Genomic DNA, 15106 nt, shown 5'->3' on the forward strand with positions numbered 1-15106 from the left:
TACAAGAGGGCTGGCTTTTTGGAGGGCTCTTAGCAACGGCCCCGGTTTGACCCTCCTCAGCTAGAAGAAAATCGAATCAGTGTACCATTCTTCCAGGCGCCATGCAGCATCAGCAACTGAACGTCAAGGCGGCCTTCCTTCCTTCCTGTTAATTACCTGCTCTCTCCCATTTCAGGATCCCCGTCTCTGCAAAGTGCTTCTGGAGAGGGGACGCCACGACCACCACCCAGCCCCCTTGCTGCCTGGGGTTTCAGCCTTGATTGTGAGTCCTTGTACATCACCTCATCTCATCCCATCGATAGGCGGGACCGAGAGGGGCGTTCCAGCCCCCCTGGACCAGCAGGGGCTTTATTCTAGAGTCACTGGCGCGTGGCTGCGCTTTCCCTTCGCGTTGGTAGGTGAAACCCCAGTGGCTTCATTGGCTCCTTGATTTAAACCACGCCCGGCTTTCTGCCCGCTTTGCTGCTGCTGGGCCAGGCCGCCCAGCCACGTCCCAGCCCCCGTTCGCAGGGAGCCGGGCCGCTGCTGCTATTGTGTGGATGCCGCGCGTGTCCTCTCTTCTCTTCCAGAGATGGCTAACAGGGGCCCGAGCTATGGCTTAAGCCGAGAGGTGCAGGAGAAGATCGAGCAGAAGTACGATGCGGACCTGGAGAACAAGCTGGTGGACTGGATCATCCTGCAGTGCGCCGAGGACATAGAGCACCCGCCCCCCGGCAGGGCCCATTTTCAGAAATGGTTAATGGACGGGACGGTAAGGCCGGCGGCGATCTTGGTGGCCAGGGCAGTGGGCTGGGAACCCCTCCTGGACTTTCTCTTCTAACAGGAGGCTGCAGGTGGAGCTGCGGCTGCCAAACTCTGTGTCTCGCGGGGTGGGAATGGAAATGCCTTTATTTCTTCGGGGTGGAAGGTCTGCGCTCCCCGCACAATTCCCTTCCTAGCTTAAGGACTTCCACCCACCTGAGACATGGCAGCTTCCTTGGGAGTTGTTGCCAAATTAAAAGCCCTTTTTGCTTTCTCCAGTGGGAATAATCAGATAAGGATTTCCCTTAGATTTCTCCAGACTTTTGGTCCATCAGCGCGTGGGGGGGGGGGGGGGATAATTATTCCTCCCCCCCCTCCCCCCCGCGGAATGGGTTAGTTACAAAGTACAACAAAAGAAAGGGTCAGAGAGACTAACCACCTTCCCATCCTTCCCCAAGCCATGCTGCCTGGGGTGCTGGATGTCTTGAATGCATGGGTTCTCAAGAAACCGAAGGGAATCCTTACTTGGTAACTGCTTTTCTGACCAGATGCTCTCGTGCGTTTGGGGGTTGGAGACTGCTGATTCGAACAAGCCCATCTTTTCCCCGCAGGCTGTGATTTACTGTTACATAACAGCTATCCTACGTTTCTGTTGGGTCGCCCAGGACTTGGGTTACAAGCATCTAGGAGGAGGGTACCCGGTTCAGCTCTTTTATACCTCATGGGCACATATGGGTTGAGTTATTGAAGGCTGATTCTGATCTGCCCTTTGAGAGAAGAAATAATATTCGATTCTATTATTTGACCTCTCCTCCTTCCATTGAAAGTCTGGAAATCACGGGCTCATCATCACACATTGTTCCCTATTTGTAAACATTCTTTCTCTCCCCCAGAGAAAGGAAGGGAGGAGCCAGCAGGGAAGGGGGTTCCCAGGATGCAGGACCCACTGTAGCCAGGAGCAGCCCTGGGAGTGAGGCCACCTGGGTCTCTGGGGTTTGGCGTGCGACCCTGGCCACCCAGCCCGGAGCCGTGCCTTCCTGGGGCGCAAGACTTGCCTCTGCCCAAACCCGGAAACTGCGCTATAGGCCTAGGACTCACTTTGCATTAATGATGGATAAATACAAAGGGAAACATTGATTTTGTCTCCCCTTTCTCTCTTCAGGTCCTGTGCAAGCTGATAAACAGTTTATACCCACCGGGACAGGAGCCCATTCCCAAGATCTCAGAATCAAAGATGGCTTTTAAGCAGATGGAGCAAATCTCCCAGTTCCTAAAAGCTGCAGAAATCTACGGTGTCAGGACCACTGACATTTTTCAGACGGTGGATCTATGGGAAGGTAAACAGCCCTCATGCCTTTGGGGTTATTCCCTCTCCCCCCCCCCCCCACTTTGGCCATCTCTTTGGGAAACCTGTTCACGGTGTTCTTCCTTATGCCTGTGTGTGCCCCTGTGGGGGTGGAGGGTGGGGGTGGAATGGGGGTTATCCGCTGTGACCCCGGGGCACTGTTAGCTTACCGCTTTGTGATATTCTATTGACAAGGCTACCCTCCTCTGAGGGAAGGCGCACCCTGGGGACATGGCGGGGGACCTCAGCAAACCAGCACGTAAACAGAAGCCTCCATGGAGAGAAAGCTAAAATGGTTACATGGATGCCTTTCATTCCTGTTACCCCTCCCACAACGTACTCTTTCTGAACAAATGGTAGCTACTGGAAGAGAAGGGGGGGGGGGTGGTGAGCGTGCTTCTGACTCACCGGCAACAACAGGGCTCGTAGACAAAGCCGCCTGGTGAGGTCTGTCATTCAGTCAGAAATCAAGAGCACCCCAACCTTTTACAAAACTATTATCTGAGGGCTTGGTGACTATCCCTTCCAGATACATATTCTGCTCAGAAAGTGTGAAACGTGATTTTTTTTTTTTCTTTCACATTTGTGAATTGACTTGTGAGGCATAAGTCTTAAGAGGCATAAACGTCAAATCACATTTCTGGACGTATTTGACAGTCCACCATTACTGGGGGAAATGGTGTGAATGGAGACACGGCCCAAGAAGTTGGGACCTGTGGTCATAGTGCTTAGTGTTCCCCTGGGCCCGAATGTGTGTGCCCATCCGTGCAACGGTTCCACGCCAGGCTGGCCGGGCACTGGAGCTATGGAACAGTTCAAGCAGGCCTTCCAGGTAGGCTCTGCTCATTCATGCTCAGTCCCTAGCTGTTATCAGTGGTGCGCCCAATAGGATGCCCAGGGCAGTGACCCAAATGGCCCCCCTGATAGTGAGAAGGGGGTAAGTTTCCTGTGATCGGGAGACATGGTATTTCAAGAGGTGTTTAGATGATGGATGAAACAGATTTCTAGCAGAGGACCATCCTACGAAACAACTTCTAAAGAAACGATTGCCTCCTTAACCCTTACACCCCCTCTGTGTCAGGCAGAGAGCTGGTGTTTCCTGTTTCTCTCACACGTGAGTTGTTAAAATCCCAAGACACCCATCACGTAACCTGTGTTTTGCCATTACTTAGAAAGTCAGATATCCAGACCTTCAGGCCGAGCCATTGGACTTCTTGGCTACTCACTTCCAAATCTCGTGAATGTCACAGTTGAGACTTGGTTTTTGCTCTTTAGACCAAAACGATGATGATTTTCCCAGCTAATAAAGAGAGCCCCTGCCTATTGTTATCTCCCCGTACTGTGGGCGTGGAACAAGTACTTTACTGTGTAATGCCAATTAATTCTCCTCCAGTTATATGAGGTGTTATTAATTTTCCCATTTCAAAGAGGATGAAGCTGAAGCTTGTCCATGAGTACTTGTACGCATCGTATGGCCTGTAATTAGCAGAGCCGGGGCTCAAACTCGAACTCTCTGAGGCCAGAAAATAGGGCCTCAACTAGTCTGCCCTGTCATGCTTTGACCAGGAGGCTGTTTCCTGCACCTGCACCATGAGTGTGCTGGTGAGTCATAACAGGAGGATGAAGAAGAGAAGGAGGAGGAGGAGTCAGGACTGTGTGGGACAGAAGGGTGGAGCCCCTGTATTAGGAGTTCATGTGAATAGAAGGGTGAGCCCCCCACCAAGTGCAGGAAGTATGTAGGAAGAGAAGGAAACTGGGAAGTCTGTGGGAGATGTGGACCCCAAGCTTGCTTCTCTGTCTTTACGCGACTGATGATGTTTTACTTGCCTTTCCACTTTTATCAGAGATCACGCACATAAACTTTACATCCCGGAGGTGCTGGCAATGATGAGGAGGGGTGTAGGGAGCCACGGTCCCTGATTAACAGAGCAGGGGGAGGTCTACACCACCTGTCCCAGCCCTGTGTGTTCATACTTCTTAAGGGAGAGGGAGGTCAAGAAACATGAATGAGTCTGTGGTCGCCTAAGGTAGGGTCGTGGACAGGTGGGCTCCAAGCCAGGTTAATACTCCTAGAAAAAGGAAACCAGGCAGACATGGAGCCAGGGCAAAAAGGATGAAGCTTTAAAGGAAAAAAGGAAGGGGATTCACTTCCTTTATACTATACTCGGTGGCTGACCGAGTATAGGTAACCATGACTGACACTGACAAAGCAGATGCCTGGGAGTGTCCACGGCCTCCCGTGGGCCCCTTCATGGGAGGACTGAGGTTCTGGAAGAGTCATTCTAAGGGAGGGGGCCTCTGGATCACTGACCGAGGCTGAAGCCAGAGCTGGTTACCATACAATGGAGCAAGAGGTAGGAAAGTGGGTTGCTTTGGGCAGAGAAGGGAGGGGTGGGCTTGGCCTTGAGCAAGGCCAGGGTGAGACCCAGGGTACTGAGTGAGAGAGGCTGGGTGCTTCCTGCCAGAGCCAGTTGTCGCTCGTGTCTGGGGATGAGCAAGCCTGAATCAAAGGGATGCTGCAAGGCAGGGTCGGCATGTGTCAGCGTGAGGGTGCCCGTGTCTACTCACACAGCTATCAAGCTGGCCATTTGCTTAGCTTCATGCCGCATCCCCCCTACTGCTCCGACGGTGGTTTTCCGTTTATTCCCATTCCCTCCTGATGCCACGCACTGTGGCTGCTGCGGGTCCAGCCCTTCTCGCTTGGGCACTTCTCTTCCTCCTCTGCAGGCACTTTATGCTCAACAGCTCTCTGCCCCCTGCCCCCCATCTCCCCTGCTTGGCATCTTCCCAATAGGGTTCTGCTTGCCCACAGCTGCCCAGTGACTCCATGTTGCTCTGAGGTTGCAGACAAATGAAGCTGCAGGAGGCCAGGCTTGCAAGACGCCCTCCCATTTAGGCTTCAGTTAGACAGGAGGGGCCCCAAATGGACCCATTATCCTGAAACCCCTGTTCGATGCACAGTGAGATGTTTGGAATGGACTTAGGAGCAACCAGAATAAAAGGTCCTGGGCTTTAAAAAGGAACCCCGGGCCTGAACAACGGCCCAGAAAACAACCCAACCAAAGGATATTAGAAACAGAGCTACTGAAGTTCCTCTGGGAGGAAGCTGGGCATGGGCAATCCCTTTCAGGGCTGGGGAGGAAGCTGGGGCCGCTTAAAGCCCTGGGAGAGGACCGAAGAAGTCTTTCTCTTGCATGAGGGCAGGTGGATGCTGGCAGGTTCCTTCTGGATTTGTGGAGGGTGCCGGGAGGGGGTGGGAGTGGGGCTGTCTCAGCTGCCCATGACTCAGGAGAGCATACCGGAGCTTAGACGTCAGTGTCTTTTCTGTGGAGGGAAAGTGAGAAGGAGACGAGGGAGGAGCAGGAAAAGGAAGTATGTGTGTTTGTGTGTGAGAAAGACAGAGAATGAGAGAGAACACGGGAGAACTAGGGGGTGTGCTGGTCAGAAAGACTCAAAGAAAACTTACCCTGGAAGGTGGTACAACACAAATTTCTAAGACCGCCTGGTTCACATCTCTGGTCCACCACTTATCAATTAACTTTTCTAAGCTTTGATTTTCTCAGCTATTTCACAGGGTTGACCTGGGGATTAAAGGGGATGATGCATTAGAAGTTGCTTAGCAAAGTGTCTGGCAACCGTAGAGCATAATATACGGTGGCAAGGTAAACGTTACTACAGTCATTGCCCTGTCCCTTTTTAGGACAAATTGAAAATGAGGGTGGCGGGAGCAAGGCTGGAAAGGCATATATTCTGCCTTGGAACAGATGGACTTCACTAATGGCTTCATACAGAAGCCGGTGGTGTTGCCTGGATGGCATTGGCCCTCTGTCTGTCGTGTGGTGCCTTCACTGCATCGGCCGGCCTCCAGTATGGAGGGGCCGGCTTCACGGGTCACCTTCTGACTTTTTTTCTATCCTGTGGTCATTACCCTCTTGACATCTTTCCCCAGAATATATTGCTTTGCCAATTCCAGACCCAGAAGATCTTGGTACAGTGAAAAGAGCATGAGTTTGGAGTGAGACAGATGGGTTGAAGCTCTTTAGCTACATGCCAACTTTGTGAACTTGTTTCAGTGCTCAGCTACTCAGAGCCTCAGTTTCCTTCTCTGTAAATAAGTCTAGCACCTTCCTCAGAAGGTTCTTGTAAGGATTAAATGTATAAAATGCCTGTGACCGTGCCTGGCTAATAGACACCTAATAAATGTTGGCTTCCTTCCCCCTTATACTATAAGTCCATCAGCAACTACCTTTTGGTTTCTTTGCATAGCCACATGGTGAACAAGCGTTAGACATGTAGAATTCTAGAATGTCAGAGCAGGCAAGACTCAAAGATCAATCCAATCTGATTACTTTTCTCAGGAGTCCTACTGACAAGGATCCTGGCCACATGGTTTTGCCCTGCCCCCCTGTTCCCTTTCCTTGATGACTAGGAGTCGGGGAAGAGTGTGGTTTATATTGGGTGGGGGGAGTACCTGGCAGTCCAAATATATTCTCTGGGGAGGTGGCTCTATATGTGTCATTCCGTAACAGCAAGAACAAGGAAACACTTCACCCAACTCGAAAGACACTTGGGGGTCTTGTGAGGTACCTGTAGTGACTTGAGTCATCATAACGTGCCTGCTGCTTGCCGTCTCCTTTTCTGTCAGAACAGCCTCTGCTGCTCGTGACTTTGTTTGGCGGGTTTTTCCTTCAGCCGTGGTTCTCAACCTCAAGCCTGGTAGGTTTACGAAAACACAGCCCCAGTGTTTCTGAGGTATTAAATCCGGGGTAGGGCCCAGAAATTTGCATTGCTTACCAATTCATAGGTGATGCTGCTTCTGCTGGTCTGGGAACCTGGCTTTGAGAACCAACAGAGTGTCTGCAGAAAGGCAAGCAAGAAAAGGCAAGAAAAGGCAAGAAAGAAAAGGCAAGTTTGTGAAGCTCACAGAGCAAGCCCAGCCTACTCTCTGACATTTCTCCTTTGACCGTAGCAATATTTTCTCAATCTTGAGGGGAGAATTGGGGGCTGTGCCTAAGTTATTACTCAAGGAAAACAGAAATGATACCAGAAAGATGAAAACAGCCAGTATTCCAAGAGAAACACAGATGAGTCAAGGCGGATAACAAAACAAAGTAGCTCTGAAGCAAAAGTTTTGACTGTAAACTGTGAAACACTTGTATTTTTTAAAACCACTTATTTATTTATTTAGAGAGTGAGAGAGAGAGCACTAGCAGGGGAGGGGCAGAGAAAGAGGGAGACAGCGAATCCCAGGCAGGCTCCCTTTATGGTAACAGTGCTCAAACTTTATGGGTAATAAGAATCCCTGGTTGGGGGGGGGGGCGGGAGAGCCTTATGGTTGCAGAGCCCTCGCCCCCCCCCCCCCGGAAGTTATCATTCAGTAGTCTGAAGTACAAGACCACACTTGGGGAAACACCGCTTTGTGCTAATGCAGGAAAGAGGGCCCACTCAGTTGTCTGAGCAAAGGTTTGCCAGGTTGAGTACAAGGGAGGCTGCTACACCACCATCTCATTTTTTATAATTGCAAGTCTAAATATCAGTCCCTCCTGTAAGAGGAGGCTAGAAGAGTCCAGCTCCCCTGATCAAAGTGCTGAGCTGGTAACGCACATTTGGCCCCTCCGATTCCATGTGTCACTTCCCTTTTTATGGCCAGTGGTCTCACTTTTAGGTCACCACCAAGGACTCAGCATCTAGAAAATTCCCAGTCCTTCCCAGTAGTCGCTACTCCTTTTAGGACAGTCTTCTTTTTTTTTTTCTTTTTTCTTTTTTCTTGGAAGAATAGCCTTGAGCAGTGTTTTCAGGCTGCCTTGCCAAAGTATCTAGGGTGTAGCTTTCAGGGAGCAAAGAGATTCCAAGCTGCCGGACTCCGAGCTGGCTCCCAGCTTGGATCAGAGCCCTTCTAATTATTAACTTTACCATTTGACTTTGCGGAAGATGTCTCCGAAGGGAGGAGTTTTTGCTTAAGGAATAGCGTGTAGTACTTACCGTGTGCTAGACCTCACAATGTTTTTAACAAGTGAAAACCCAAGTAGTGGAACAATGCTTGCCTCTCCATCTGGCTGTATCCGAGTCATCTCAGGAGATTGCTCCAGAATCAGAATTTTTAAGATTCGCAGGTCTTTCTTTCTTTCTTTCTTTCTTTCTTTCTTTCTTTCTTTCTTTCTTTCTTTCTTTTTTTAACGTTCATTTATGTTTGAGAGAGAGAGAGATAGAGTGTGAGCTGGGGAGGGGCAGAGAGAGAGGGGACACAGAATCTGAAGCAGGCTCCAGGCTCTGAGCTCGAACCCACGAACCATGAGATTACGACCTGAGCAGAAGTCAGATGCTTAACCGACTGAGTCACCCAGGCGCCCCTCATTCTCAGGTATTTCTGGTAATCAGTCTAGTTTGAGAGCCACCGTGCTTCTCAAACTTGCCTAATGGTGTAAATCACCTGGCGAGCTTATTATAAATATAAACTCCCAGGCCTCTCCCCAGGCCTACTGAATCCATCTCTAAGGGGAATGACCTCAAAATTCATATTTTTAAAGAGATGTCCCCCCCACTACCCCATAAATAGTCCAAGAGGCTTGGGAAACCTTGTTCTGAAGTAGGCCGTGTTCTAGGCAGATGGTTATAAGATTCACAGATCTTCCTTAACCTCACTGCTCCTTTGGACATTTAATATGTGACCCCCAGTTATAGAAATCAGCCTCTACAAATGGTCCCTTCCCTCCAGCAGCATGTGATCTGGGCTTCTGAACTGGCAAGAGAGGTGAGGCTAGAAGAAGGCCCTCTCGCCATTTCAGCACTTTCGTGCTGGAGTTCATGAGGGATGTCTGTTAGAAAGCTGAGTAGAGGGGCACCTGGGTGGCGCAGTCGGTTAAGCGTCCGACTTCAGCCAGGTCCCGATCTTGCCGTCTGTGAGTTCGAGCCCCGCGTCGGGCTCTGGGCTGATGGCTCAGAGCCTGGAGCCTGTTTCCGATTCTGTGTCTCCCTCTCTCTCTGCCCCTCCCCCGTTCATGCTCTGTCTCTCTCTGTCCCAAAAATAAATAAAAACGTTGAAAAAAAAATTAAAAAAAAAAGAAAGCTGAGTAGACATGCCAGGAAAGCAAGATAGACAAGTTAGAGGGGCAGATTCCTGCTCATAGTGTTACTTAGAATCTTGGCCAGGACGAACTTGACCCGCACACTGATGGGGGACTCTAGGCCCCAACCCTCCTTCTCGCTTTAACCTTATTTGAGTTGCGACCTGGAGAAATTATTCCGACAAAAACGCTCAGAGACTTATGGCTCTCGGGGTTGGTACTGTTGAACTTATGGGGCGCAAGAACAGTGACCCAGTTTTGTCCCCCTGTGCATTCCCTCCGGCCTGGTCCTCACACAGCCACTGCCACCCCTGCAGGTTATCGCTGATCACCAAGGAATGTGCCACCACAACCAACCTGCAGTGGGGACCCATGGCTGATGGTGGCCTAGTGGACTGTTTGTGGGCTTTGCGTTCAGACACCTGAGCTAGAGCCAGGCTCTGGTTTACTTGCCGAGTGACTCTGGGCTCGTTAATTAACCTCCCTGAATTCATTTTCCCGTTCATACACTGGAGGGAATAATATCAATTCCACTGGTTTGATACCATGTATAAAAATATCTGGCTTATAATTTATATCAAATCTCTTGCCTTGGGACCTTTCTGAAGGAAAACTTTTCCAATGTGTTTTTGTCAAATGACGCCTCCTTCCCTAGCTTCTTCTGCCCAATCGTGTAATTGCTTCCTTTCCCACCTTCCAGGATATATCTTTCCTTGCCAACTTTTCCCCCTCCTTCCTGCCTGGTTTCATGCCATGTGTATGACACCAGCTAGCTCCCTGTGAAGGGGGCTGGGTCTATGCTAACACAACCTGCCTCTGCACCCGGGGCTCCAGGGTTGCTGGCTGTCAGGCTGCACGTTCCCCCAGATCCTGGACTTCCTAGACCTGTGCTTTCCAACCACCAGAAACCGATTTCCCATGTGGCCCTTGTACAGAGTAGGGTTGAATGGTATACTCTAACCTTCCCAACCCTCCCTGTGCTTAATTCTTGCTGTAAGTTCTCTTTAATGGCTCAATGCTTAAGAGCAAACCCTCTCTCCATCTCTTTCCACAGTGATCCCTCAGAATATCATCACTACAGCTCTATTAAAAAAAAAAAAAAAAAAAGGATCGCGTTACACAGTGACAATTACAGAAAAGCTTTTTATCTACAAGAAGTCATTCTAGTAACCACCTCTGGGTTTGCTCTTAAGTCTTATGATTCCTTGTGCCCTCCGCCACCCATCTGCTGCCCAGACACTTCCGTTCTGTTCTGCACGCCCCCAGCACTGTAACTATCAGCTCCCCCCATCTCCTTCCCCCCCCCCCGCCCCCAGCACTGTAACTATCAGCTAACCCCGCCAGGCCTCAGGATCCCCGAAACCGCCCTGTGGTTAATGGGGTAGGGAAGAAAAGTGAGGGAAAATGAATCTACTCTTTTTCTTTCTTTCTCTCTCTCTCTCTCTCTCTCTCTCTCTCTCTCTCTCTCTCTCCTCTTTGAATAGATGGACATCCTGAACTGGACTTCCTCTGTGGACCTGAATTGTTTATTTCATTAGAGTTCTACTCCAGTCTTGTTTACCATCTGCCTTTCTCCTGTAATTCTGTATTCCCCAGTGACCAAGCCGCAGCAGCACCGTGGGGGGAGAGAGCACAGATGGTTCGCTCAGTGCAACGAGGGCCTTTTAGTATTTGCCCTTAACTTTTGCAGCTTCACCCCCCCCACCCTACCCACCCCACTGAACGCTGCCTTCCTTGCTAACCCTGTGCCTTGAGCTTTGCACCCCACACCCCGTGCCGTGCACGGATCTCTGTCTAATCCAGGGCTGACCACGAGGTAGCATCTTTCCCAGCCCCAGGCCTGGCAGTCAGCTGGGAGGGAGGAAAGGAGAGAGGATGAGAGGAACAGGCTGACTTTCAGGGTCACTTGCCTCCTCTGTGGATGCAGGGTCACTGGGCTCCTCAGGGCATGCCCCCCCCCCTTCCCACTGTATGAAGGGGCACACCACACATCTCTCTCTCTCTCTCTCTCTCTCTCTCTCTCACACACACACACACACACACACACACACACACACACGGCAGCTATTTATTATTTCCATTTAGCTCCTTCCAAGCTGCACAAAATAAAGGGCCTATCATTTGTGTCACATTGAGTGCTTTCTGTGTTGATTTGCTTGCCTTCATTTGCCGGCCTCCAGCCCAAAGAGCAAAGTGAATACCCTTTGAATCAATTGAATACGTCAAGTGAATACAATTTGGCGCACATGGGTGATTTTAGACCCTTTTAACCCAGAGAAAGTAAAAGAGAGGAGCCACCTGGGGTTTGGCACATTGAATCCAGCCAAGCAACTCCTTTCCAGTTTCCTTTTCCCCCTACCCCCAGTCCTGAGGAAAATCGTCTTCTGCGGACCAGCTCGCAAGCCTACCCACAGGATTTCCCCTTGCCACAGTCTGTAGAACCCATAGAGGCAAGGGCCTCTGCTCAGGGCAGGGACCTACTTGTATCTGGGCAGACAAGTGTTTGGAATGTTTTATTCATTCGGCAACTATGAATGAGTTAGAAACTGGGCGAGTCACATAGAGACTAGCCAGGTAGTTTTTTGTTCTTTTCTGGGAAGTTTTGCTATGGTTATCTTCGGGGCTTTGAGAAGTATTTGGTATCCCTCCTCTTGAATGGGATTGGCCTACAGCCTCCCATCAGAACTTCCTTCCCAGAGGACCAGCCCCGTCCTTCCAGATTCCTTAGCCCTGACACATGCTTGGCTTTAATGTCTTTGTTGGCTTGTAGGGAAGGACATGGCGGCTGTGCAGAGGACTCTGATGGCTCTTGGCAGCGTTGCAGTCACCAAGGATGATGGCTGCTACAGGGGAGAGCCATCCTGGTTTCACAGGTAAATATCCTTTCCTGCCACCACTCCCCACGCTCCACTCGGCAACCGAGGAGGGTGATTTTTACGAGAAAGAGCATCTGGAGCACTAGAGGCTATTTCAACACAAAGCACTCAGGGCCCCCACAGCTGATTCCCCAGGAACAAGGGAAGACTGATGCTGTCATTCAGGTCAACAGCCCACCCAGGGCAGAAGGGATTGGGGGTTTCCTGTGGGATACTGGGACCCTCCGGCTCCGGCTGTGCTGTTTCTCCAGAGGCTGAGCAGGACTGACTGACTTTTCTCAGAGGTGGCTTGAGGTCTGAACTTGGTTTTGTTATGATCCAAGGAACCCTAAAGTAAACTTATTTTACTTATTTATTCTTGAACTTAATGAAGGGAACATATGTCCTGGTTAATGCCTGTTGTCCCAGTGTATTTCTTTATTTTTTTTAAATGTTTACTTGTTCATTTTGAGAGAGAGAGAGAGAGAGAGAGAGAGAACGTGCATATGAGCAGGGAGGGGCAGAGAGCAAGGGAGAGAGAGAGACTCCCAAGCAGGCTCCACACTATCTGCACAGAGCCTGATGTGGGGCTTGATCCCACAGATTGTGAGATCATGACTGAGCCAAAATCAAGAGTCAGATGTTTAACCAACTGAGCCTCCCAGGCAACCCCCCAGTGTATTTATTAATAGCTGTCTCTTTCACTTTCAAAAGTGGCATGGTCTGGATAATGTATTATGTGGTCATATCAGTAAAGGATTTATTTTCTTGTCCTTGTTTTCAAGGGTTGGGGAAGCAAGGAAGGTGAAACTCCACCCGATAGCTCAGGGGGCCTTGGAGACAAAAGAGTACTTTGTAGCAGATAATTGACCCTTCATTTCCCTAACCTGGCTTTCTTTTTCTAGACACTTATAAAAAGTTACCCCCTTGTGTCATTTTAAATGAACCTTGTCTGAAAATCTCCTAGATTTTGGCCAGTTGAAACTCTGCTTTTAGTCCCAGCTTTGCTAGTGACATATCATGGTTTATATGACCCACAAAACCAAAATTAATTACTACCTGGCTCTTTACTGAAGTTTGCTGACCTCTGGGTGAGAGTAAGAAAATTTCCCTCCTTAACTCCTAGGTCCTACAGCTCTAAAACGGGAACATTAATCCTTGGCCCTACACAGGGAAAGGCCGAATGGGATTTATGACATGCTTTGTAAGAAGACCTGACTATAATTTTCACAAGGGCTTGAGGTAACTTTGAGAGAGAGGGTGACAGGAAAGTTGTCTGAGAGTGAAGTCTTCAGAAAGGAAGCCACTGACTCTTTCATGGAAATTCTGAAAAATCATCTGGGTTTTAAGGAGTGGAGAGCTCCTGCGTCATGGAAGAGCCTATTTGGAGTAGGGCGAGAGCTCGTGATAGGACCATAGCCCAGGGTAGGAACATAGCCCAGGATAGGAATAATGATCAGAGTAGGGCCATAGCTTAGGCTGGGGCCATAGACCAGGTAGGGACTCATAGATCAAGGTAGGACCATAGCTCATGATAGGATTATAGCTCAGGGTAGGGCCTTGGCTCATGGTAGGGTCATAGCCCATGGTGGCCATTGCTCAAGGTAGGACTGTAGCTCAGGGTAGGATCACAGTTCCTATCAGTACTATAGTTCAGTATAGGGCCTGCTATTCTATTTGGTGGCCTTGGGTTCTGTTTGGTGACCCCAATAGAGTCTTTCTAACTACGTGTCTTGGGAAGGGCTTGAAAACTGTCAGAATGACATTATTCCATCTCACTTCCCCTGCCCAGGAAAGCCCAGCAGAATCGGAGAGGATTTTCAGAGGAGCAGCTTCGCCAGGGACAGAACGTCATCGGCCTGCAGATGGGCAGCAACAAGGGAGCCTCCCAGGCAGGCATGACCGGGTACGGGATGCCCAGGCAGATCATGTAAGATGCTGCCTCCTGCCCCCCCGTAGAGAGGACGAATGTTCCACACCACGGTCTCTGTGATAAAGAAATAGTTAGTCACCTTCTGACCTTCTCTTTCTCAAAGCCTCCCAGTTTCTGGTTTTTGCAAGTGCTGCATTTCTGCTGAGAATCCGCGTTGCCTACTGCTGCCACCTTGTGTTCATTTAGAACTATGCAAAGACTCCGCCTCCTCTTCCTGAGCTCCCTCTTTTGCCCAAGAGTCTCCCTTTGTCTGATTATTTATTTATTTATTTATTTGCCAAAAACTCCCCTCCTCAACTTATTAGAACAGACCTAATAAACAAATTAGTCTTGTGTCTTCAAAACGTAAACTTCATTCTTCGCCGTAGGGTCTTTGCCACGCGGGGCTGGCCTCCGTCCATTTAGGGGGCCAGCAAGAAGGAATGAGGCTTAAGCTGAAGGTGTACAACTATAGGCTCTCTCTGAGGAAGCCCTGATCAGGTTGTGTTCTGTGTCTCAGCCGCGGAAGTGGAAGTTTAGACATAGTTTTGCCCACTCTGATAGCCTAAAGCCAGGAGCTCCAGAACAAGGTCTTTGAGTCACTTGGGCAAAGTACCTACCTTGTGCTTATGATGCTGGACTCTGGCGGAGGGAACCCCGGAATGAGCAAGCCGAAGCCCCAGTTCTTAAGGGGCTCTCGTATAGAGGCCCAGGAAGTATTTGCTGGATGGGTGGTTTTATCAAACAGCGGGTGATGGTCGAAGGAAAGAGCGGTTGTTACTTCTGTACCAATCTTTCCCCTGCAGGCCGGACCCTGGGTCTGATGTCCACGTTGATATGGTTCTTCATAAGCCAAGCATTAGAGGCGATGTAGATTGCTCCCTTACACTCACTTACAGGGTCTAAATCCGTAAAACTGCTGGGAATTGCCAAAGACAGACATCTAGCTAAGATGGGAGAGGTTCCAAAGATTCTCTCATCCGTATGAAAACTAAGAAGGCCAATAAACTTGGAGACCACTGTTTAATCTTATTCTTTCCTACCAGTAGAAACAAGAAAAAAGTGATTCATTTAGTAAGAAGAGAGATGAGGCCTTTTATCCATATAATGAATTATTAAGAAAAGGTAAAATAAATGAAACTATAGATATTGCCACCTCCTAAATGTTTGGGTGTTGGCTTTTCAGACC

At 49.5% G+C, this 15106-nt stretch overlaps 1 protein-coding gene across 1 annotated transcript; it reads left to right on the plus strand.

The window, feature by feature from the left end:
- Positions 1-425: 425 nt before the first annotated feature.
- Positions 426-14282, plus strand: TAGLN3 (transgelin 3). The gene is made up of 4 exons (XM_011285960.3): positions 426-751; positions 1904-2078; positions 11921-12023; positions 13798-14282. The coding sequence occupies exons 1-4, from the start codon at positions 572-574 to the stop codon at positions 13937-13939; spliced, it is 600 nt and encodes a 199-aa protein (XP_011284262.2). The 5' UTR covers positions 426-571; the 3' UTR covers positions 13940-14282.
- The last annotated feature ends 824 nt before the right edge of the window (positions 14283-15106 follow it).

This window comes from Felis catus, chromosome C2 (assembly GCF_018350175.1).
Source record: "Felis catus isolate Fca126 chromosome C2, F.catus_Fca126_mat1.0, whole genome shotgun sequence".
NCBI classification, from domain to species: domain Eukaryota; kingdom Metazoa; phylum Chordata; class Mammalia; order Carnivora; family Felidae; genus Felis; species Felis catus.

Bases quoted from the DNA above. Each gene is read 5' to 3' on its own strand.
- TAGLN3 (XM_011285960.3), top strand. From the start codon at position 572: ATGGCTAACAGGGGCCCGAGCTATGGCTTAAGCCGAGAGGTGCAGGAG. The intron at 752-1,903 runs GTAAGGCCGGCG...TTCTCTCTTCAG, and splicing joins AATGGTTAATGGACGGGACG to GTCCTGTGCAAGCTGATAAA. The intron at 2,079-11,920 runs GTAAACAGCCCT...GTTGGCTTGTAG, and splicing joins GACGGTGGATCTATGGGAAG to GGAAGGACATGGCGGCTGTG.